At 39.0% G+C, this 19,963-nt stretch overlaps 11 protein-coding genes and 2 non-coding genes across 13 annotated transcripts; 5 read left to right on the forward strand and 8 right to left on the reverse strand.

The window, feature by feature from the left end:
• Window positions 1-70: 70 nt before the first annotated feature.
• SPOG_02542 (ubiquitin-protein ligase E3) lies at window positions 71-2,696 on the forward strand. The gene is made up of 3 exons (XM_013168484.1): window positions 71-215; window positions 269-481; window positions 551-2,696. Exons 1-3 carry the CDS (start codon window positions 119-121, stop codon window positions 2,512-2,514), a joined length of 2,274 nt encoding a protein of 757 aa, XP_013023938.1. The 5' UTR covers window positions 71-118; the 3' UTR covers window positions 2,515-2,696.
• A 524-nt stretch (window positions 2,697-3,220) lies between these two features.
• Window positions 3,221-4,315, reverse strand: SPOG_02543 (DUF1715 family protein). The gene has a single exon (XM_013168485.1). It carries the CDS (start codon window positions 3,867-3,869, stop codon window positions 3,465-3,467), a length of 405 nt encoding a protein of 134 aa, XP_013023939.1. The 5' UTR covers window positions 3,870-4,315; the 3' UTR covers window positions 3,221-3,464.
• On the reverse strand, window positions 4,241-5,483 carry SPOG_02544 (cytochrome c). Its single transcript, XM_013168486.1, has one exon. The coding sequence runs from the start codon at window positions 5,345-5,347 to the stop codon at window positions 5,018-5,020; it is 330 nt and encodes a 109-aa protein (XP_013023940.1). The 5' UTR covers window positions 5,348-5,483; the 3' UTR covers window positions 4,241-5,017.
• Window positions 5,484-6,010: 527 nt separating this feature from the next.
• On the forward strand, window positions 6,011-7,686 carry SPOG_02545 (nucleoside 2-deoxyribosyltransferase). Its single transcript, XM_013168487.1, has one exon. It carries the CDS (start codon window positions 6,553-6,555, stop codon window positions 7,177-7,179), a length of 627 nt encoding a protein of 208 aa, XP_013023941.1. The 5' UTR covers window positions 6,011-6,552; the 3' UTR covers window positions 7,180-7,686.
• A 22-nt stretch (window positions 7,687-7,708) lies between these two features.
• On the forward strand, window positions 7,709-10,997 carry SPOG_02546 (acetyl-CoA ligase). Its single transcript, XM_013168488.1, has 2 exons — window positions 7,709-8,267; window positions 8,415-10,997. Exon 2 carries the CDS (start codon window positions 8,635-8,637, stop codon window positions 10,621-10,623), a length of 1,989 nt encoding a protein of 662 aa, XP_013023942.1. The 5' UTR covers window positions 7,709-8,267; window positions 8,415-8,634; the 3' UTR covers window positions 10,624-10,997.
• Window positions 10,998-11,050: 53 nt separating this feature from the next.
• SPOG_02547 (uncharacterized protein) lies at window positions 11,051-12,444 on the reverse strand. Its single transcript, XM_013168489.1, has one exon. It carries the CDS (start codon window positions 12,007-12,009, stop codon window positions 11,512-11,514), a length of 498 nt encoding a protein of 165 aa, XP_013023943.1. The 5' UTR covers window positions 12,010-12,444; the 3' UTR covers window positions 11,051-11,511.
• A 565-nt stretch (window positions 12,445-13,009) lies between these two features.
• SPOG_02548 (uncharacterized protein) lies at window positions 13,010-13,311 on the reverse strand (the record flags this gene model as incomplete). Its single annotated transcript, XM_013168490.1, has 2 exons — window positions 13,010-13,158; window positions 13,242-13,311. 2 exons carry the CDS (start codon window positions 13,309-13,311, stop codon window positions 13,010-13,012), a joined length of 219 nt encoding a protein of 72 aa, XP_013023944.1.
• SPOG_02549 (uncharacterized protein) lies at window positions 13,291-14,043 on the forward strand. The gene has a single exon (XM_013168491.1). It carries the CDS (start codon window positions 13,560-13,562, stop codon window positions 13,719-13,721), a length of 162 nt encoding a protein of 53 aa, XP_013023945.1. The 5' UTR covers window positions 13,291-13,559; the 3' UTR covers window positions 13,722-14,043.
• Window positions 14,044-14,389: 346 nt separating this feature from the next.
• On the reverse strand, window positions 14,390-14,461 carry SPOG_16278. Its single transcript has one exon. It is a non-coding gene; the product is annotated as a tRNA-Met (tRNA).
• A 4-nt stretch (window positions 14,462-14,465) lies between these two features.
• On the reverse strand, window positions 14,466-14,562 carry SPOG_16279. Its single transcript has one exon. It is a non-coding gene; the product is annotated as a tRNA-Ser (tRNA).
• Window positions 14,563-15,036: 474 nt separating this feature from the next.
• On the forward strand, window positions 15,037-15,861 carry SPOG_02550 (Sm snRNP core protein Smd2). Its single transcript, XM_013168492.1, has 4 exons — window positions 15,037-15,098; window positions 15,138-15,238; window positions 15,304-15,416; window positions 15,468-15,861. The coding sequence occupies exons 1-4, from the start codon at window positions 15,094-15,096 to the stop codon at window positions 15,594-15,596; spliced, it is 348 nt and encodes a 115-aa protein (XP_013023946.1). The 5' UTR covers window positions 15,037-15,093; the 3' UTR covers window positions 15,597-15,861.
• Window positions 15,862-15,992: 131 nt separating this feature from the next.
• On the reverse strand, window positions 15,993-17,786 carry SPOG_02551 (serine palmitoyltransferase Lcb2; the record flags this gene model as incomplete). Its single annotated transcript, XM_013168493.1, has 2 exons — window positions 15,993-17,254; window positions 17,315-17,786. The coding sequence occupies 2 exons, from the start codon at window positions 17,784-17,786 to the stop codon at window positions 15,993-15,995; spliced, it is 1,734 nt and encodes a 577-aa protein (XP_013023947.1).
• Window positions 17,787-18,297: 511 nt separating this feature from the next.
• SPOG_02552 (iron-sulfur cluster biogenesis protein) lies at window positions 18,298-19,760 on the reverse strand. Its single transcript, XM_013168494.1, has 2 exons — window positions 19,484-19,760; window positions 18,298-19,439 (listed from the first exon to the last, which is right to left on the reverse strand). The coding sequence occupies exons 1-2, from the start codon at window positions 19,679-19,681 to the stop codon at window positions 18,660-18,662; spliced, it is 978 nt and encodes a 325-aa protein (XP_013023948.1). The 5' UTR covers window positions 19,682-19,760; the 3' UTR covers window positions 18,298-18,659.
• Between the last annotated feature and the right edge of the window lie 203 nt (window positions 19,761-19,963).

Raw genomic sequence — 19,963 nt, forward strand, 5'->3', positions numbered from 1 at the left:
TTATTTTATTACTGTACTTCTTGTCTCTACTCTGTTCTTTCGGTAGTATATAGTTTAAGTACGAAAGTACATTTTCTTACCCAGAACCAATTTTGATATTCACAATAAACAAAACAAAATGCCGTCCCCGGACACTGTTTCTAACAATAATAAACAAAAAAGCAATCAAAAAAAGTCTCCCGTAAAAAACATCCAAAGGAAACATGCAAATTCTGGTATGAAAATAAAATTTTACAAAGGTCAAATAGATGATAACCAATCCTTTTAGAGGAGGCAGGGAGAAAGCAAAATCAGAAGGAAACAGGGAAAAATTCTGTTAAGCTTCAGCCTGCTGGAATTGAGGGTTCAGATCATGAAGAGGAAGATGAAAAAGCGACCACTGTAACCAAAAACATAGATGACGGAGATGAAGAAGAAGAGCAAATTTGCTTTATTTGTGCAGAACCAATTTCGTACACGTGTATTCTTCCCTGTAATCATCGTAAGTAATACGACAAGGGCATACTAGCTGCGTCAATGTGCATTTTTACTAACCGTTGGTCAACGTTAGGTATGTGTCATATTTGTGCGATACGTTTACGCGCTTTGTATAAAACTAAAGAATGTACATTCTGTAAGGTATCATGGGACGTGATTTCAATTACCCAAGACCATAATATGGATATCCGGGACGTTGAGATGGATAATTTCCCATTTCAAGACAACAAGCATGGAGTTGTTTATGACGATCAGAAAGTACAAGATGAATGTAATCTTTTGCTTCAATTCAATTGTCCGGAGGAAGCTTGCGACATTACTTGCAAGGGATGGTTTGATTTGAAGCTTCACTGCAAAGTGACTCATCATAAGTACTTTTGTGATTTGTGCATTAATCACAAGAAAGTGTTTACCCACGAGCATACTTTATTTTCTAAAAAAGGATTGACTAAGCATTATGAAGTAGGCGATCAGGGCACTGAACTTGATGTTACCGGATTTAAGGGCCATCCCAAGTGCGGGTTTTGTAATACACATTTTTACGATGATGATGAACTTTATAAGCATTGTCGTGAGAGGCATGAACGCTGTTATATTTGTGATCAACTAGCAGGTCGTCCTACACACCAATACTACAGAAATTATGATGCCTTGGAACGCCATTTTGAAAAAGATCATTTTGTTTGTTCTGAGAGAGAATGTGTAGAGAGAAAGTTTGTCGTTTTTGGTAGTGAAATTGACTTAAAAGCTCATCAGTTAGAAGAGCATCCTCAGCGACTTAGTGCTCGAGAATTACGGGAAGCACGCAGAATTATTCCAGAATTTGAGTATGAACCTCCAGGAAGCGGTTCGGGGAGAAGTCGCCGAAACCGTAAACAACCTTCTAACGCTTTAACCGAAGAGGCGACTTCTTCATTGGCGAACTTGCATCTATCTCGTGAAGAGATTGCTCATATAAGACAAGAAGAATACATGCATGAGCAACAAGCTCGAAATAGAGCCTTTGGATTTGCATTATCTTCGCCAGCACCATCTGCCGCAACAGCTTCCAGACCAATTTCTGCAACAGCTTCCAGAACCGCTGCTGTGGGAAAGCAAAGGGCTTTGAGAAGAGAAGAATTCCCTTCGCTTAATGAACTTACAAAGGCTCAATCGCAAGCGAATCGACCTTCTCCCAGTCCTGTTCGCACAACAGCTGCTTCCACTAGCCGTACCTCATCTCCTGTCATTTCTCGTATATCATCTTCCCAAAATGTCAGTGCTGCCGCGACAATGAAGAAAGGCTCTCCCATGGCTTCGAACGTACAGGCACAACATCAACAAGTTATTGATCGAATGATGAAGCTAACAGGCTTTGACGAGAACAAGGTTAATGAGTTTAAGTTTGCTGTTTCGTCTTTCCGTGGAAACGTAATGTCGGCACGAGAAGCTGTGGATCGTATTTCCAAACTGGTATCCAACCCTCAAGAGCAACTCTCGGGAGTAATTAATCATATTGCAGATTTATTAGAAGATAAGGGAAAAAGCAAACAGCTTCTTGAGGGATGGCAAGAATGGAAGATTATGAGTTCTCAGGAACAACCACATATTGGTACTAATAATGCCAATTTATTGCGTTTAAAAAAATCAAATCGAACAGCTGCTCAAACTGCGAGTGTGTGGAATCGTATTGAAACAGCTGCTAAACATAGTGGACCGGCGTTGTCAGCTCCTGCGTCTAGGAATAAACACGGCTCTGCGGCCACTTCATCAGTCCCTTCGAAGGGTGTGAACGCTGGACCACGCCCTACTTGGGGTATACCCACGAAAACAAGATCGTCAGCTGTAAATACGAGCTCTGAAGCCGACTTTCCCTCGCTTCCTCCATCCACCTCAAAGAGGATTCAAGTCCCAATTGGTAAAAAGCCAGCTCGTGGGGTAGATCCTTGGGCTGCTGAAGTTCAAGCAGCATCATCTTCCCAGGGTTCCGCGAATCGACCTACAGCTTCAAAAAGAAAAAATGGAAAAAAACAAACTGTTTTGTTTCATCTTGGTTAATGGGCTTTTGTACATAATGAGTGTTTAATTAGTTGAAGTACGTGAATATATAATAGACATATGACAGAAGGTTACACTATCATGTCTTTTTTTAAATAATATGATCTTAATGGGAGTCACTCACTATAACTACATTATAATAAACTCCTCAGATACTAAAGAAACCTTTCCGCAAATTGACTGCCTTTTACATTTGATAAATTTGTATCTTTTCACTAGTGTGTTCAAATTCGTTGCGCCGTATTAGAAGAAATAGTGTAAACTAGCATTATAAAAAGCAGTCATACACAAGCATATGGAGTTCCAAGGCTAGAATGAACTTGCGAAGAACCATTATGGAGAAGTTTAATATAGAGTATGTTTTATGTTATTTCAAGGAAATGGGAATCTGCTATGCTATGTTTTAAGACTCGCTATTATTAAAAGAAAGACCTAAAACTGCAAATGAAACAAAAGTGTGCGATAAAACCTGAACCCATTATGAATTATTTTTTTAGGCCTACTCGAAGCTTTTTTAGTTGCAATTTACCAGCTAGAAAAGTCAAAAATAGGCCAATAGGAAATGGTGACAACCAGTGACTAAACAACTTGTATCGGGAAGCAGATGAACGGATGCAAGAAATCGATGAAAGATTAATTAGTTGCACATATACGATTATATACAGATTAGCATTGTAATATTCGATAATATATATATTTCAAAATTGATTTAAACATCTAAGAAGTCTCAAGAAATTGATCCAGTGAATGGTGATGGATAATTAGTTAACTGATTAAGCAGCTGGAGGGAATGGAATGTAGGATCGTGTATGCATGAGTGAGGTGCAGTATAAGATGAATAGAGACGTATGCTTGAAGCTCATTGTTTAGTAACAATAGCAGATTGAGATGTGGATGTGACTTAGTTACAACATTGGAAAGCAACAAACTTCAGCAAAACAGATTTAAATTTATTGGAAGCCATCATTGTCTTGTTCTGCATCAAGGGGCAATATTCTAGTACCTAGAAGGCTAGAGACGACTTTTGTTTTAGCAGTGATCCGATTCCAATACGTGTCGAAACCTACTTCTGTACTTTCGACTTCATTATGAAAGGGCAAAGCGTCCAATAGTGCTTTTAACTGTTCCAGATGTTTCTTTGCCTTTTTAATTTTTGGCTGCTCAACGTACTCGTCTTGGAGCCATACACAAACACGTCCATAAATTTCACCGATCAAGAGAAACTTTTGGTACGCGTGTTCCAAGCCAAATAAAAACGCCTCCTCGTGTCCTTGCTGATGTCCTACAGCAGTTCCCTCGTCATATCCTTTCTGATATTGGATTTGCTCGAAATCCGTCACTTCCTCCCACTCCATTCAGCAAGGTGGTGTTTTTTCTCTTTTTTTGCCCCTTGCTCTTCTTGCCTGTTGTCCAGGACTTACTAAATACGCTCCATTCCCTTCGTATCTGGTTTAACGCAATACGTTAAAACTGCTTAAACGAGAAAGCATCCAACAATTCAACTCGTAAGTCAAGTTGAGCCAGGTCAGGTCAGGTCAGGTTTGTTCCTTGTAGAGGGTAGGGTCTTTGTGACATTAGATAGACAAGGAAAGGGTAAGTAGTTAAAGAATTTTCTTGCTGCTCTTGAAGGTGTTTAATAAAGAAGCTAATACGTTTGGATCCAGTGGAAACCATCAACGATACATTCTACTTGTGCTTGCTACCGTTTCGGGACATTTTCATTGTTGTTGACTTAAAGAAGAAAAGGATGTATGATATTTTTGGTTACAAAAGACTTTATTTACCTTGGCGGCCAAAGTCGAGGAGATTCGACAAGGTTTTAGCGAGTTTCGCTTTCCATGCTACAAGAGGCAGTCAAACAGGCGGTTGGAAGCGTACAAAAGAGAATGATGCTAAACAGGATGAAAAAGAAACCTCTGACAATAGAAAGCATAGCATGTATGGTGGAAAAATATCAAAAAAAAAGAGAAAGTTTTTATTCATTCCTAGTGAGCATACAAAGCAAGCAAGTAAGCAAGTAAGCAGCGGGCAAAACAGAAGAGAAAACGGAAAAAAAGGAAGGCAAGGAATGAGAGAAAAAAAAAAGGATGAAGGGAAATCAGAAATGGTTGTTTTCCATCAAAAAAAGGGAAAACAAAAAACAATCATCTTTTTCTGGAAATGACTTTCCTTTTTCCTGTGCATATCGAATCAAAAATCCAGTTGGGCAAAGTAAAACAAACCAATGTGAATGAATGGATTTCAAATTTCCACGGTTAAGACGAATTATCGAGACTACATATTCAGTCTACCGAACTCGTAAACAGACAACAAACATAAGAAAAACGGAAGAAAAAGTGAATGAGTGGAGATGAGATTGACATTTGAATAAGAAAAGTAAAGAAATTGAGGATTGGAGATGATAGAAATGAACGAATGCGATAAATACAATCAATCATCCATCCATCCATCAACTAATCAACTAATAGATGGATCAATCAATCAATGAAATAACTGATCCAACTTAATCAGAGGTAGCGTTCTTCAAGTAAGTAACAACATTGTTACGGTCAGCGGGCTTCTTGAAACCAGCGAATGCCATCTTGGTACCGGGAATGTATTTCTTGGGGTTTTCGAGGTAATCAAACAAAGTGTTTTCATCCCAAGTAATACCCTTGTCGCGGTTGGCTTCGGTATAAGCGTAGCCCTCAGCTTGACCAGTCTTACGGCCAAAGACGCCATGCAAGTTGGGACCAACCTTGTGAGCACCACCCTTCTCGATAGTATGGCATTGGGCGCAACGCGTCTTAAACAAGGAAGCACCTTTCTTTTCGTCACCGGGAGCGTAAGGCATTGTGAGAGTTTATGGAAAACACAAATGAAACAGAAAAAAAATGAATGAGAAGCAGAAAAATGAAGGAAATTCCAATGTTTCAGTTGAAATTTCGCAAAATTGAGTTTTTTGGAGTTTGCTGAAGAAGAATTTCAGGCGCTTTCTATTTCCCATTTATAATAATTGCATGAACCCTTATTGGATGCTTTCCTCCGAAAAACTGACGTGTCGACCAATCCTGGTACTTACAATAGGTGGGGTACACTATCGTTATCTTTTATTGCGTAGTGGAATGACGGTATGTTAAAAGAACTACTGATGGAAAAGGAAATGGAGCGATTTGATGTTTGAAAGGGACACACGAGGTGTGACCTGCCGAGTGGAGGAAATGGGAGACGAGGTGTTTCGAAACCATTTGTTTATGTGACCTGCGTCGGGTCACAAAGCCAAACAAACAAAAACTAATTTCCTGAAAGTTGACTTTGAAGGAAGCTTGGGTGAGTCATACACTGCCTCTTTGAATGCATCATCAAGGATGCATCATCAAAACTTGTTTTTACTAGTTCGAACGAATTTGGTTTGGTCTGATTTGGTGAAGATTTTTTTGCAAATAACAAAAGGCTTAACGTTGGAAGTTCCAACCACGGTTTAATGACGATGATGACGGTCTTTGATATTCCTTTTCCACTCATTTGGATGACTCCATGCATCTGGATCTGTTTGTAAACAAACCCCGCCGTGATCGTATCGGGGATCCCGTAAACAAGTTACAGGAGACAATCCCAACAAAGAACGATCCTTCCCCTCGGGAGAAAAAGTTCCTCTTTGAGACGAAAAAAAAATAAATAAAAAGATAAAAGAAGTTTTGAGCCGTTTTGGACTGATGACTAAACTCCACATTGGTGGTCTTACTCTTTCCTTAGCAGGCCGGGTAACATCTTATCATATTAACTGTGAGAGGCTCCACTGAAACGGACTGGGCGGAAAGATACATCATGCTCAGAGTAAAGAAAGGCTGCTATCAAACACGATACAAAACAGTGTAGTACAGCACAGCTGGAATTCGCCACCACAGGGTGATTTATTATCAATTAGACAGAAATATGTTCCCCCTGAAAAAGTTCCATCGAAACGAAACAAACTGAATATCTCCCCAAAGCAAAACAAGGAAAAAGGGGCTTACTGCGGTCACGCTTGATATGATCCCATCCTTATAGAAAAAGGACATGAATGCAAACACAGCACAGACAATGTTGAAACCAAAAGTCTACTTGGCAGGAGATTTGGTGTTTCGGCCCAATGCCTATGCCATTTTTGAAGAACTGAAAGCGATCTGTCGCGAAGTCGGCGTTGTCGGGATGGCCCCATTTGATGGCCAAGAAGGTGTGGAAGAGATGCAACCAGGGATTGCGACAAGCTTAATGATTGCTACTCTGGACAAAAAGTTGATGGACGTCTGTGATGCCGGCATTTTTTGCTTAGATCCTTTTCGCAGAGCACCAGATATGGACCCAGGGACCGCTGTTGAGCTGGGTTACATGTGCGCACAAGGAAAGCCGCTTGCTGGGTTCACCGTAGATAGAAGAACGTATCCACAAAAAGTACAGACCTATCGTAGAGACGCTTGGGCTGATACATTGACTCCCCGAACCATCAAAGGAGGAAGTGGTTCTATGGAAGATGCCGATGGGCTGATCGTTCATTCAGAAGGCATGGTGCAAAATGTCATGGTAGAGGGATTTATTCAAATGTCAGGAGGTATCGTTGGCATCGATGCTTCCTTGCATAAGGCCTTCCGAATTGCCATCACTGCCTTGGCCCTAGAACTTGCAAAGCGGTCCATGCAAACATGATCCTACCACAACGAGCAATCTTGATGAAATGACAAGTTTTCACGAAATTGTTCTCCAGAAATATCATTCAACAAATGAAGACGGAAGGGAAGGGTCCATGCGCGCAATGACCTTACTCTCATGTCACATTCTTTCATCTAAAAGAATGCTTTTTTCTCTCAAAGTTTTGACTTTTTAGTAAATATGTATGATTTCTACTACCTTTGTTGTCCAAGGTACAGATTCTTCCCTTGGACAAGTTTCTCTAGCTCCTCCATTTATTTTTTAAACCAACTTTCATTAACTGGAAAAGAAAACTACTTCTATTATCTCTTTCCACTATGAGGCTTTCAAGGATCGTCGCTTTCCTGAATCCTCATGACTACTGACCTTTTACGACCATAACAATATGAAAACTTGGATTCTTGAAATTCTTTTTCTTAGTTACTTTATTTTTTTTATTTTTTTATTTTTTTCCTTCTTTGTAGCTAATTGTTTTCAACTGCATATACCCACCTCCCTCTCCGTATACGCTAAAGAACTCACGCATCTTTACCTTACCAACTACCACAACTTTGTTGGGGATTTGAAACCAACAACTCGTTGCACTTTTTTTTCTTCTTTTTACGCGTTTTAACTTGAATTTTCTTCAAAGTTAAACGATAAAAACCACCTGCTTCTTTTTTTTTGAGTCTCATTGATAGATTCCCCGAATCGCGCGTCGTTCCTACTTGTTCCGCTATTCGTTTGCGTTTTCGCATTCAAACTCCTTTTATCATTTGCGTGGTAGCAGACTTTGAGCTTTAACCTTTGCCTGATTTTCACGAATCCATTGAATTTCACAAAAAAAGCACAGAGTACATATAACCAATTTACGACGATATAGATTTTCTCTTTGAGATTTATTTAGTTCTTTTCTTTCGTTTTGTGACCAACCTTCTTTCTTATTCTTTGGAGAGAACAAAGTTACAGACAACGAACATAATATTGAATCCGCAGTCTATTTTATAGTGTGATTTTGTGGATTGAATCATTTTTCGTATTCTTTCCCTGTCCCATACCCCAATATCCTCTGATATCCAATTTTTCTTTCTAATTTGTTGGTATAGGTATGCACATTTTTAATAGATGAAAAACAAAGGGCAGGTCTTTTGTTCTATTGCCTTCGCTGGTAACTGGTTTCTGTAAAGAGGACTAGCAATTTGAGGGTGTTATGCTTTACGTAGTTTTTATTTGACTAACCGATACATTTGTAGTCTTTCCTTTCCTTTTTGGTCAAGGCCCCCTGATTTGATTCCTTCTTTCTTATTTTTTTGGTTTCAAATCGTTTATTCATTATTTGTCGAAAGCCTTTGCGTTTTTCGTTCAATTCCTCTTCATTCGTTCATTTTCTTTGACCGACCATTTTCGGTTTTCTGAGAAACTATCGACAGATCCTTCGCTAAGTTTCTGCGTATACATATTTTTTTTAACAAGATGACTCAACACGCTGCCGATTACTCTGTTGTTTTAGAACCACCTGCTCGCCTTCACAAGGATGCCTCTGTTCCCAAGCCTAACTTATCCAGCATGGAGGAATATAAAAGCATGTATGAACAATCAATACGTGATCCTACTACCTTCTGGGGAAACATGGCTCGTGAAATGATACACTGGCAAAAGCCTTTTGAAACTGTCAAGCAAGGCTCCATTGAAAACGCTGATGCTGCTTGGTTTACTGACGGTTTAATTTCACCCTGCTATAATCTTGTCGACCGTCATGCCATAGAACGCCCTAATGACATTGCTTTGATATATGAAGCTGATGAACTTAATGAAGGCCGTTACATCACTTATCGTCAACTTTTGGCTGATGTATCCCAATTTGCTGGTGCATTGGCTGCCCTTGGCGTTACTAAAGGTGATCGTGTTGCCATTTATATGCCTATGATTCCGGAAACTGTTATTGCCATGTTAGCCGTTATTCGTTTAGGTGCTATTCACTCTATCATCTTTGCTGGTTTTTCAGCCGAATCTGTGACTGATCGTATCAATGATTCCACCTGTAAACTCATCATTACCTGTGACGAGAGTCATCGTGGTGGTAAGCGTATCCCTCTTAAGTCTGTCATTAACAGAGCGTTTCCCAATTGCCCCTCTTTAACCAACGTCCTTGTTTTCCAACGTTCTCCCGAGGCCTCCACGGCTATGGAAGAAGGTCGTGACATTTGGTGGCACGATATAGTTCCTAAATTTCCCAAATATTATCCTCCCGCCGTCGTCAACCCTGAGCACCCCTTATTCCTTCTCTACACTTCTGGTAGCACTGGTAAGCCCAAGGGTGTTGTTCATACGACTGGTGGATACTTGCTTGGTGCTGCTGCCACTTGTAAATACATTTTCGATCTCCATCCTACTGATCGTATGGGCTGTGCTGGTGACGTTGGTTGGATTACTGGTCACACCTACATTGTCTACGGCCCTCTCATGATAGGTTCTGCCACCCTTATCTTTGAAGGTACTCCTGCATATCCCGACTATTCTCGCTATTGGAGCATTGTTGAACGTCATAAGTTAACTCAGTGGTACATTGCTCCTACTGCCATTCGTCTCCTTCAACGCGCTGGTGATGACTATGTAAAGTACGACCGTTCATCCCTTCGTGTGTTGGGTAGTGTAGGTGAACCAATCGCTCCTGAATCATTCATGTGGTATTATAACGTGGTTGGCCAAGGCCGTTGTGCTGTGGCTGACACTTACTGGCAAACTGAGACTGGATCTCATATTGTATCTTCTATGGGTCCTGTTACTCCCATGAAGCCTGGCTCTGCTACACTCCCATTCTTTGGTATTGACGCTGTAATTATTGACCCTATCAGCGGTCAAATAATTGAAGGCAATGGAGTTGAAGGTGTTCTTGCTGTGCGTAATAGCTGGCCTAGCGCCGCTCGCACTGTATGGAAGGGACATGATCGATTCATCGATACTTATTTGAAGCCTTATCCTGGTGTCTACTTCACCGGAGATGGTGCTTACCGTGACAAAGATGGTTACATCTGGATTCGTGGTCGTGTTGATGACGTTGTAAATATTTCTGGTCACCGTCTGAGTACCGCTGAAATTGAGGCTGCTTTACTTTCTCATGATTCTGTTGCCGAATCTGCTGTTGTTGGTATCCCGGACGAACTTACTGGACAGGCTGTCAATGCCTTTATTCTGCTTAAGCCCAACGTTGTCGCCAACGCTGATCTCGAAAAGCAATTAATTATGAGCGTTCGTTCTACCATTGGGCCATTCGCTGCTCCTCGTAAGCTCATTTTCAGTGATCTTCCCAAGACCAGAAGTGGAAAAATAATGCGTCGTATTCTTCGTAAGATCCTTGCTGGTGAGACTGATCAAATTGGTGATGTGAGTACTCTTGCCGAACCCAAGGTGGTGGAGCACATCATTCACGCTGTTCATCATGCTCATGAAAAGAATGCTTAAAATAGATGATTAGTTTGCCGTTTACAAAATTAAGCATACATCAGGGAGGTGTTGAGCTGCGGTGTCGTAAATTCCTTCAGTTCGATGAACGTTAAGATTAGCCATGATTTTTTGATTTCACGAAAAGATGTCCAAATCTCATGAGCTTCTTATGGTGATAAAGCTGTACATTTTAATTGTGTTGATAAAGAATTGATTTCAACTTCTCCATTGTAATCTAAAACCTTTATTAACGGAAATTATTATGACTAGTAAGATAAGTTGTAAGTTTTTGTAAAAATGAATATAGAAGTATTGAAACGTTCAGAACTGTTGTATGATGTTAAAAACTACGAACGGATCTCCTACAAAGGACTTGATGATACAAAAACGAGATAAAAGTTATAATAAAGAATTAATTTAAAAGAATTAAGAGAAATAATATAAGAAATAAAAGAAACCAAAAATTAAATATAGAATTGACATAACCATCATGAAACAAGTTGCAGCATACTCAATATAGCGCTGGAAGGTTAGGGAATCTGGCGCATGATAAAAGAGCTAGTAACAAATGCAAGAAGCAAGAAAAATAATTGATTTCATAAAGCAAAAATCTTAGCAGCCAGACTAAAAGAAAGAACAACAGGGAAGGTGTATTCAAAGTATACGGAGAAAGAGTAAACTTTGATGATGAGTAACAGAAAGAAATTGAGAGAAGAGGAAGAAAACGGACATGTGTTTAAGTGTCCATTCATTTTTTCCGAAAAAAGTAAAATAAAATAAAAAACTGAAGAAAGTGAATTCAACCATTATTTATTATCAAGGACACATACGAGAACAAAGGGTGATGACATAACTAAGAAGCAAGTATTATAGTAATATAAAAGTGAAAACAGGAAACGAAAAGGGTTACTCATTAGCAGAGTCACTGGACATGACAGCCTCGTTCTCCTCCGAAGTAGGAGATTCAAGGATGGTGTCTTGACCTTTATTATCGCCTTTTGGAGTGGGGGTGGGCATGTCGTAACCGAGAACATTACAAAATTGTCTCCATAGATGATAGCGGGAAGGGTCGACGCGAACAGAACTGGTGGGTGGAGGGCAGTCGTTAGTGGTATTGGGGTCAGCCTTTAGGTCAACCTCTTCTGGGAGACAAAGCAGAAGCCTTTGAGTCGTAATAAGGAAATCAGCGTCGGAAACATCCGAACGTGAAGCTTCCAACCAAAGATGGGAGAGTTTCTGGTATTTTTTTTCGCCTACAGTATCCTGAATAGAGCGAAAGAACTGTTCGTTACAATCAACAAGGGCCTTCATTTCCTTGGGGCGATCATTGAAGGGTAAAAGGATGCCCTGGCGGATGGGCTGAAGGTCAATGCGAGCATTAGTACTAAGACGACGAGCAGCCATGATGATAAAGCAAATTTAGATTCGAAAAAAACTCAAAGAAACAGATGAAATAGAGGAAGAGAAATATCTATAATGACAAAACTCTCGTCTGCTGAAGCGGGTGTAGTGTAGTAGCCACAAGAGAAGTAGAAGCACAGAGAAATCAGTAATGGAACACGAGAGGAAGAACCACAAAAGAAACGTAACAGCAATTGAATCAATGAAAATCAGACTGAGTCAAAGCAACTGAAAGGTACAAGCAAAAACAGAGAATAAGGCCTCGAAAGCGACGATTGTTTAAAAAGCACAGAGCGATATTGACAAATCAAAGAGAAAAGAGAAGGGAAAATGAGACGAAAGTAAGAAGCGTTCACAGAAGAATGACTCGAATGAGTTCCTGTTTGGCAAATGACAAGTTGAGCGGTGCACATTGGCCAAATCATGATGATACAAAGGTTGTTCCTTTGCAGGTAACATTGACAGATGAAATGAAAGAAAGGGGAAGAAGACCAACTCGTAGAGAGAAGAGAGATAGCAAGAAAGGGGAAAAGAAAAAAAGATCCCTTGGAACGAAAAAGAGACGTTGAGTGAAACTCGGGTGAAAAGAAACCTAAAGCCAAACAAAAACAAACAAAAGCGAAACAGAAAGAGGAAGAGAAAGAAACCAAAACCAAAACCAATTTCCATGAAAAGCTGGTTGTTTTTAGCCACTTTCAAATGGATCTTATAACTTCTTACCGCGAAAAAAGCTTTCCAGTCGTTGCTTTCTCTTTTTCATGTTCTTGTACTTGAACCCACTTGTACCTCTGTAAGAGCATATCCTCAAATGTTATCTACCAATATGATTATATTGCCAAGCATCTACGTCATGTGTGGAGAGATAAGGTTAGGTCGAAGAATGTGGAGAAACGAGCCCTTGGAAATCGGCTGTAGAAACAAACATTGTATTTTATTATAGAGAAAGAAAGCTTACAAAAAGAAAAAAACTATTTCCTTTTTCTTTTGTATTTTTCTCTCATTTTCAATCCGCGTTTTCGGTATATCCTCCTTTCTGATTGGACGATACAACAATATTAAGCCAGTTCATTGGCCTCCTCCACACCATTAAATGAAGGTATCCGGTATTGATAAAAGGTTCTTCAACGTCATTGGCAAATCCTTCCTCCTCCCCTTATTATTTGTTCGTTACTTCCAATCGCTGCACTTACGTATTTCGGTTTGTACCTTGAAACACTGTCTATACCAATCAATACCAACATCCATATTTCCATTGGTCCTTTGGTTTTTCGTTTGGAATTTCGTTTCCGCCTTTAGGTGGGACATGATCTCTTTTTTTAATATATAAATCTGCATGAGCTCCTCGTTTCCTCTCTACTCTTTACCAACCTTTACAAATTTCCTCTTTCTTTCGGAGCTTTATCTGTAAATTCGATTCAGTTCATTTCCTTGAATTTACATTTTTCTTTTTCTATTCTTTCTGGGTAATAGACGGTTATTGTCTCTCTTGCTCAGTCTCCTAATCCTTTTGTGTTTTATTTGAATTTTTCTTTTCTTCGTTGGAACTCATTATCATGGCTTTGCGTATGCCAAACTTCCGTAAAATCCCCATGGAATTAATGCCTTTGGGGGCTGCTGTTCTCGCCGCTTGTGGCTTTGCTACCTTCAGTATTACTAAAAAGTTGGTAGCTGATCCTGAAGTGTTTGTTCATCCTACCACTCGTCGTACTACTTAAGAAGTTGTTGGTTTTTCGTATAATTAATTTTGTGATGTGATTGATGTCCATAAAACTCTCTTTTTTTGAGAGAAACCCAACGAACATGTAGGGTTTCTTGTTTCGATGGTTTCATCTTTGATTTGTTTGTGTTTTAATTTTTATTCATTGTTCTTTTTCTCTTGCTTCGTGTTCGTTGCAATAGAAACCTTTTCTTTTTTTATATTCAAGATGGGAAACCATGCCTTGCTTTTTTTTTTGCATGTTCACGTCTTTGTGTACTAATACTATATTTATGGTTAATAAAAATATATTTATCAAATAGTTTGTACTTTTCACGAGATGAATGTTGGATTGTAGTTGTGTGTAAGAGGTAGTTTGAATAGTAAAAGCTTTTTGGTTTGAGTGAAGCAAGGTTCGATGTCCAAAGGGACGGTTGTAACTACAGAATGGAAAGCCTCACAACATCTATCTATCTACAGATACAACTCAATTATAGGAATATAAGGATGAAATTTATAAACCCACGTTTTCATGTTCTTTCACTTTTGGTCTGTAGTCGTTTAGTAAGGAATTCAGTAAGGTTCCATTACTCACGTCTGTGTTTTTTTGAGTTGCTTTTAAGTCTAGAAATTTAAATCCACGACGAACTTTTCGAAGTAATAAAAATAAAAATAAAAAAAAAAGAATTGCGCGGCCAGGTTTCGATCCTGGGACCTACGGGTTATGAGCCCGTCGGAGTTCCACTCTCCTACCGCGCACATTCGTCAGCAGCAGGATTTGAACCTGCGAGCGCAGTGCGCATTAGATAGCTCGAATGGTGTATTCAAGTCTAACTCCTTAACCACTCGGACATACTGACTATTGTTGATATGCTTACCATAAAAAGCATTTTATACGGATTTTTAGAAAACTTTTGTCAGCCATAATGATTGTTCACAAAAACCAATTTTTCAAGAGAACAATCTCCACCATAATAAACAAATTGCTACAAACATTCCGTCAATTCATTCTAAAAAATAAAAGCAATTTTTTATTCTCTTTGGACAACCAAAAAGGATGAATAGGATAGGTTCGTTTCTAAGGAATGAAGTTGTGTCCAGAAAAGAGTTGAGCATACCGTAAATAAATCATTCATGGCGTTGTCAGTGCTTCCTATCCATTATCTAAAAAAGAATTTTTCAAATAAACATTTTCATCTTCGTACCGTCCATTCTTAAACGTTTCTTCCAACTTTTTGTTTATTTATTTATTTCTTTTTTCTTGGGACATATTTTCCACTTTAAGTGTTTACTTTGTAGCTTGTCACCCATGTTACTTGCTAAAAATTCTACACCAAATTACCAGCCAAATCCGAAATCTTCTTTACCTTTCTTTTTTCCTTTCTTCTCGAATGGCGTACGTGTTTATTGTTTTATTTATTTACTAATTGTGTAGAGATCTAGTCAATCGACCTCGAAGTGAGCTCACTGAATTAGAACTCGCTCGCCTTGAGGAATACGAGTTCACCGCTGGGCCTTTGAGCGTTTTACAACAGGGTATGCTTCTATAGTCTGTCTTTTAAGCTCTTCTTTAGTTTCCTTTCATCCTAACACGCTCATAGCTGTCAAAAACCATGACCAGGTCTTAATCAACTGTCGCAACAATAAAAAGCTTCTAGCCAGAGTAAAGGCTTTTGATCGTCATTCCAATCTTGTTTTAGAAAACGTCAAAGAGGTAATAGCATTTTGCTTCGTACCACCTGGCTTTTGTTACTAACCGATATAGATGTGGACCGAGCGTAAACGAAATGCTTCTGGAAAAAAGGGTAAAGCTGTCAACAAAGACCGCTTTATAAGTAAAATGTTTTTACGTGGAGATGGTGTCGTCCTTGTCGTACGTGTCCCTTCTGCCTAAAACATCTCTGCCTTTCTTGCTGCTCTTCCCTTCCTCTTCTTTGGTTTCTTTGGATAGACTATGATGACCATTTTTCTTATATCTGTTACTTTTTCTAGTTTATTCTAGTTTTTTTTTTTATGAATCGATAAAGCCTTCATTCATTAGAAAACGTAATGTATTATCTTAAATAAACATTTTTGCCTTCACTTGCCTTTACTTGCTTTCTCTTACTTCTTATGTATTATTGACCAACTCATTCAACATGTCTTCGTTTGATATCTTCTTGTTATTATTGGAATACTATTATCACTAGATATGTATATGTTTCTACATATGGCTGCATTGAATACATCCGTCTTCTCACGTGTATATAAATATTTTTTCTCATAGTAAAACAGACAATTTCAGGTCTCATCATTGCTTCAATGTATCTTCAACACCACGAGATATAATGTCTTCAACCGCCCAACGAGGAGGAGAAAACCAGCCTTGTTTCTTCTTGATATTTTCAATATTGGTTTTACCGACATCTTCACCGGCAGCTCCAGATGATAGTTTCAGCTGAAGCTTTTCTCCAATTTCATCACATGCTCTCAAGATATAATCCAAATCGGCTTTATTGTGCGAAGCAGAAAAGCAAAACCTTACTCTTGAAGTCAATAACGGGCATGCCGGATAACCGACTACTACGACGGAAATTCCCCGTCTCAACATTTCGTGCGAAAATGCGTTGATTTTACCAGGATTGTACAAAAGTAAAGGGACAACTGGACTGTCGTCGTTTCCGTAAATAATAAAACCCAAACGCTTCAAGCCCAAGCGAATGTAACGACTATTAAACGCCAAACGCTCAATCCTTTCTAGACCAATTGAGCTAGGAGATTCATCCATAATCTCCAGAAAACTGCTCTTAATTTGAGCCAAAACGGCTGGACTCATGGACTCTGCATAAACGTAGCCTGGGTTGGTCACCCGAAGCTTATTCACGATATCCGTAGAAGATGCGACGTAACCACCAGCAGCACCGAAAGACTTGGTGAAAGTACCCATCAAAATATCGACATCAGTAGTGGGAATTCCAAAATAATCACATATACCACCACCACGAGGACCAATTGCGCCAATGGAATGAGCTTCATCAATGAACAGATAAAACTTGTAGCGCTTCTTCAGCTCCATAATATGAGGCAAATCAGCGAAATTACCTTCCATGGAATACAAACCCTCGATGACAACTAAGATTTTTGTATAAGGGCGGTGAGTACGTGGCTGACCTTGGGAAATAACCTCACGCAAAACGCGCTCTAAATCAGCTATATCATTATGCTTGAATACACGAATATTAGCACCTGACTGACGAGAACCAAAACGAATGGAAGTATGGTTCAACTCATCTGAAATAATAAGAGAGCCAGGTCCCATAAGAGCGGAAAAGACGGTAGCATTGGTTCCGAAACCCTGAGAGAAAATCACGGCAGCGGGTTTTCCAACAAACTTGGCAGTCAAATCTTCAACCTCTAAATGAATTCCATAATTACCGCAAGTCGTACTGGCACTACAAGTAGAAAGTCCATAATTACGAATAGCCTTTTCAACAGCCTCAGCACAAGGTCCATGACTTTGGGCAAATCCTAGATAATTGTAAGAGGACACGTTTAAACTCATCGAAGTGTCTCCTGTAAGTTTAAAGGTATTATTATGATCAGTAGAATAGCGATTCATGAGTTTAATCATACGACCAGGAACACCCATAGTAGGTCGACTAAAGCAGTCGTTGATACGAAACTTCAATCGTCGAACATAGAAGTTATCAAAGTGATTATAAAGGGGTGCATAACCATCACTATCCTTTAAATACTTATAATCATCTTTATGGAATCGCTTTCCAAAAAAGTCTCGAACATGACCGATGATAATAAGAACCAAATATGAGATATAGGTTGTAACTACAAAGTAGTAAGAAGGTTCATCCTCGAATTGAAATAATTGTCCAGCAGCGGTATTTTTAGACACCCGTCGATGAGTGGGATCCGTAATGGGAGCAAATTCTGTATCAATGAGTTGTTTGTTTAATTTTTCTGCAGCAACAAACTCGCCATTTACATCAGGTTGCTTCATTTTCTTTGGTTCTGTTTCAGCTGCAGCGTCCTTGGATATGTAGGCTTCTTGTCCAAATGATTTAGATAATGGAGCTTCAACCTGAACCATTATCTCTGAAATTGAGTATCAGTGTATAAATAAGAACGCAAAAAACAGCCTTTACTAAACTGAAGAAATAGACTTCTGTCTATACGGGTTTCAAGATAAAGTAGAAAATGTGTGAAGAAAAACCGAAACTCGTCAATAGATAATAACTTAAATAGACAAATTTCGTCGCAATAAAAGAGAGAAAGAGTTAAAACAGAACGCTCCAAAAGTTTGCACGCAAAAACGAACCCCGTTATCAAAGGAACCGATTGTTACGGGAATATCTTCTAATCATCAACTTCCTTTAGGTGCAACAGGAAACGACCTTTTGTAAGTAGAAAGGCCTTTGTTTTACTCCCAAAATTAGAAGAATGAGAGCGAAATGGCGTTTTCTTAATTACGGCGGTAAGGGAATTGTAAAGGATAAGTTAACTCGGGTGTTCCTAGTAGCGAATTATAAAGTTTTACGAGCTCTTACGAAATCCAGCGTGTAAAAATAGAAAAAGTATGAAAATAAACGAAAGAAATGTTTTGTAGCAGTAGATTGATACGATCTTAATTAATGTTTATATTATAATTGAGTTCAAATTAGTTTGAATTTTTCCAGTTCACTGTAGTTTGGTTATTCATCTAGTTGCTGGTTATCATTTACACATACAGCAAAAGATAATATTTTCAGATGACTTTGTTTCAAAAAAAGATGTACAGGAGCTTTAAAAGAGATCGATCGTAAATAAGAGAGGCTCCACAATTTCGTTCATCCGTTGCCCGAGTAATTTTGAGATTAGTGAACAATTTGTATCAAGATTCATTTGATGGATTCGTTGATTTGTAAGACGTAAGAAAGAAAAGAGAAACACTAAGGTTACTCTAGGAATAAAGGGTTCAGGGTTCTTAATTTTCAGTTTTCGTGTCCGAAGGTTGTAATTGTTCATTCCATATTTCATTCATGATTCGAATAGGAACCCCATTACACATAAGTGGTTGATTTAAATATTCCAGTCTTACCATTGCAAGTCCATATATACCTTGTGTAGCCAAGACCTTTCCAGGTGATCGACTGCTCACCCGACCAGCAGAAGAAGCTCTAAGGCCTAGCTTGGAGGACGTCTGAATATCGGCGATTCTGCTGCTTTCTTCTATCATAAAAGGAAGAATTCGCTTTCGTGTAACTCCTGTATGATAAGTTCGTACAGTAAGTTCTTGACCTAGATAACATCCTTTATAAAAATCGATGCCCTTCATCCAATCCAAATTGCTTTCCATAGGAAAAGCAGATCCAGGAGCTATTTCCATGGAGCCTTCAGCAATTCCATGTCGATATCGGAATGCCATATACTCTTCCAAGGCTACATCCGATGAACATGCATACGACGAAACAACTCTTCGACTCAGCATAGGCCCTTGGAATCGTGGATCCCACATAGATGGGTAACTATGTTTATCGCTCATGACCTTCTCTGCGTCTTGTTCCCATCCCACTTGTACGCTCAGCTCCTCGGGATCAACAGCTGTAACATTGCATTTATATCGAAGTTTGTACTTTTTCACATGTTTCAAGAATTCCTCAATTCTAAACTTTTCTACTTCAATTAATAGTTTTTGATTAGGCGTGCTAACTTCTGTATTTGTAAGGCTTTCAGGATAGCAAAACGCATCAAATAAAACACGTCCCTGTTTTTTATTAGTTCTCAGGTAGCTACTAGGCGTTAACGTACGCTTGTATTCAAAAATCCTGTATAAAACGGTTTCTTTAAAGTAACATTTTGTGTCGTGAGTCCTTGAAGAAACTTTTGAGTGTCAGGTCCTTCAAATCGCACCAACTGTTTAATAGGTTTTAAACAGACGCTTAAAAACCTTTTTTGCTGAACTTCAAAATGAAAGCTCTTAATGCTTTTCAAATATTTCAACGACATCTCTCAGTTCAATGAACTGGCAATGTGTTCATCGTCTGTAATTGAACAGAATATTATAGGTCCCTGAGTACTGTCGCCATCCGATATCTTTAGAGCATTCTGGATGAATGAAATTCGCTACTAATGAGTATAAAACAAAATTCATACGGTTTATATACAAGTTTACCAAATGGAAACCAACAGTTCCAAATACCTCAAAATCATATCTAATTTACATATAGAAACCTAGCCAAACAAAAATTAACTGTGTACTTTCCATCAACGAAGCCATCTTGCATAGCT

Source organism: Schizosaccharomyces cryophilus (genome assembly GCF_000004155.1).
Source record: "Schizosaccharomyces cryophilus OY26 unplaced genomic scaffold supercont4.4, whole genome shotgun sequence".
Taxonomy (NCBI): Eukaryota; Fungi; Ascomycota; class Schizosaccharomycetes; order Schizosaccharomycetales; family Schizosaccharomycetaceae; genus Schizosaccharomyces; species Schizosaccharomyces cryophilus.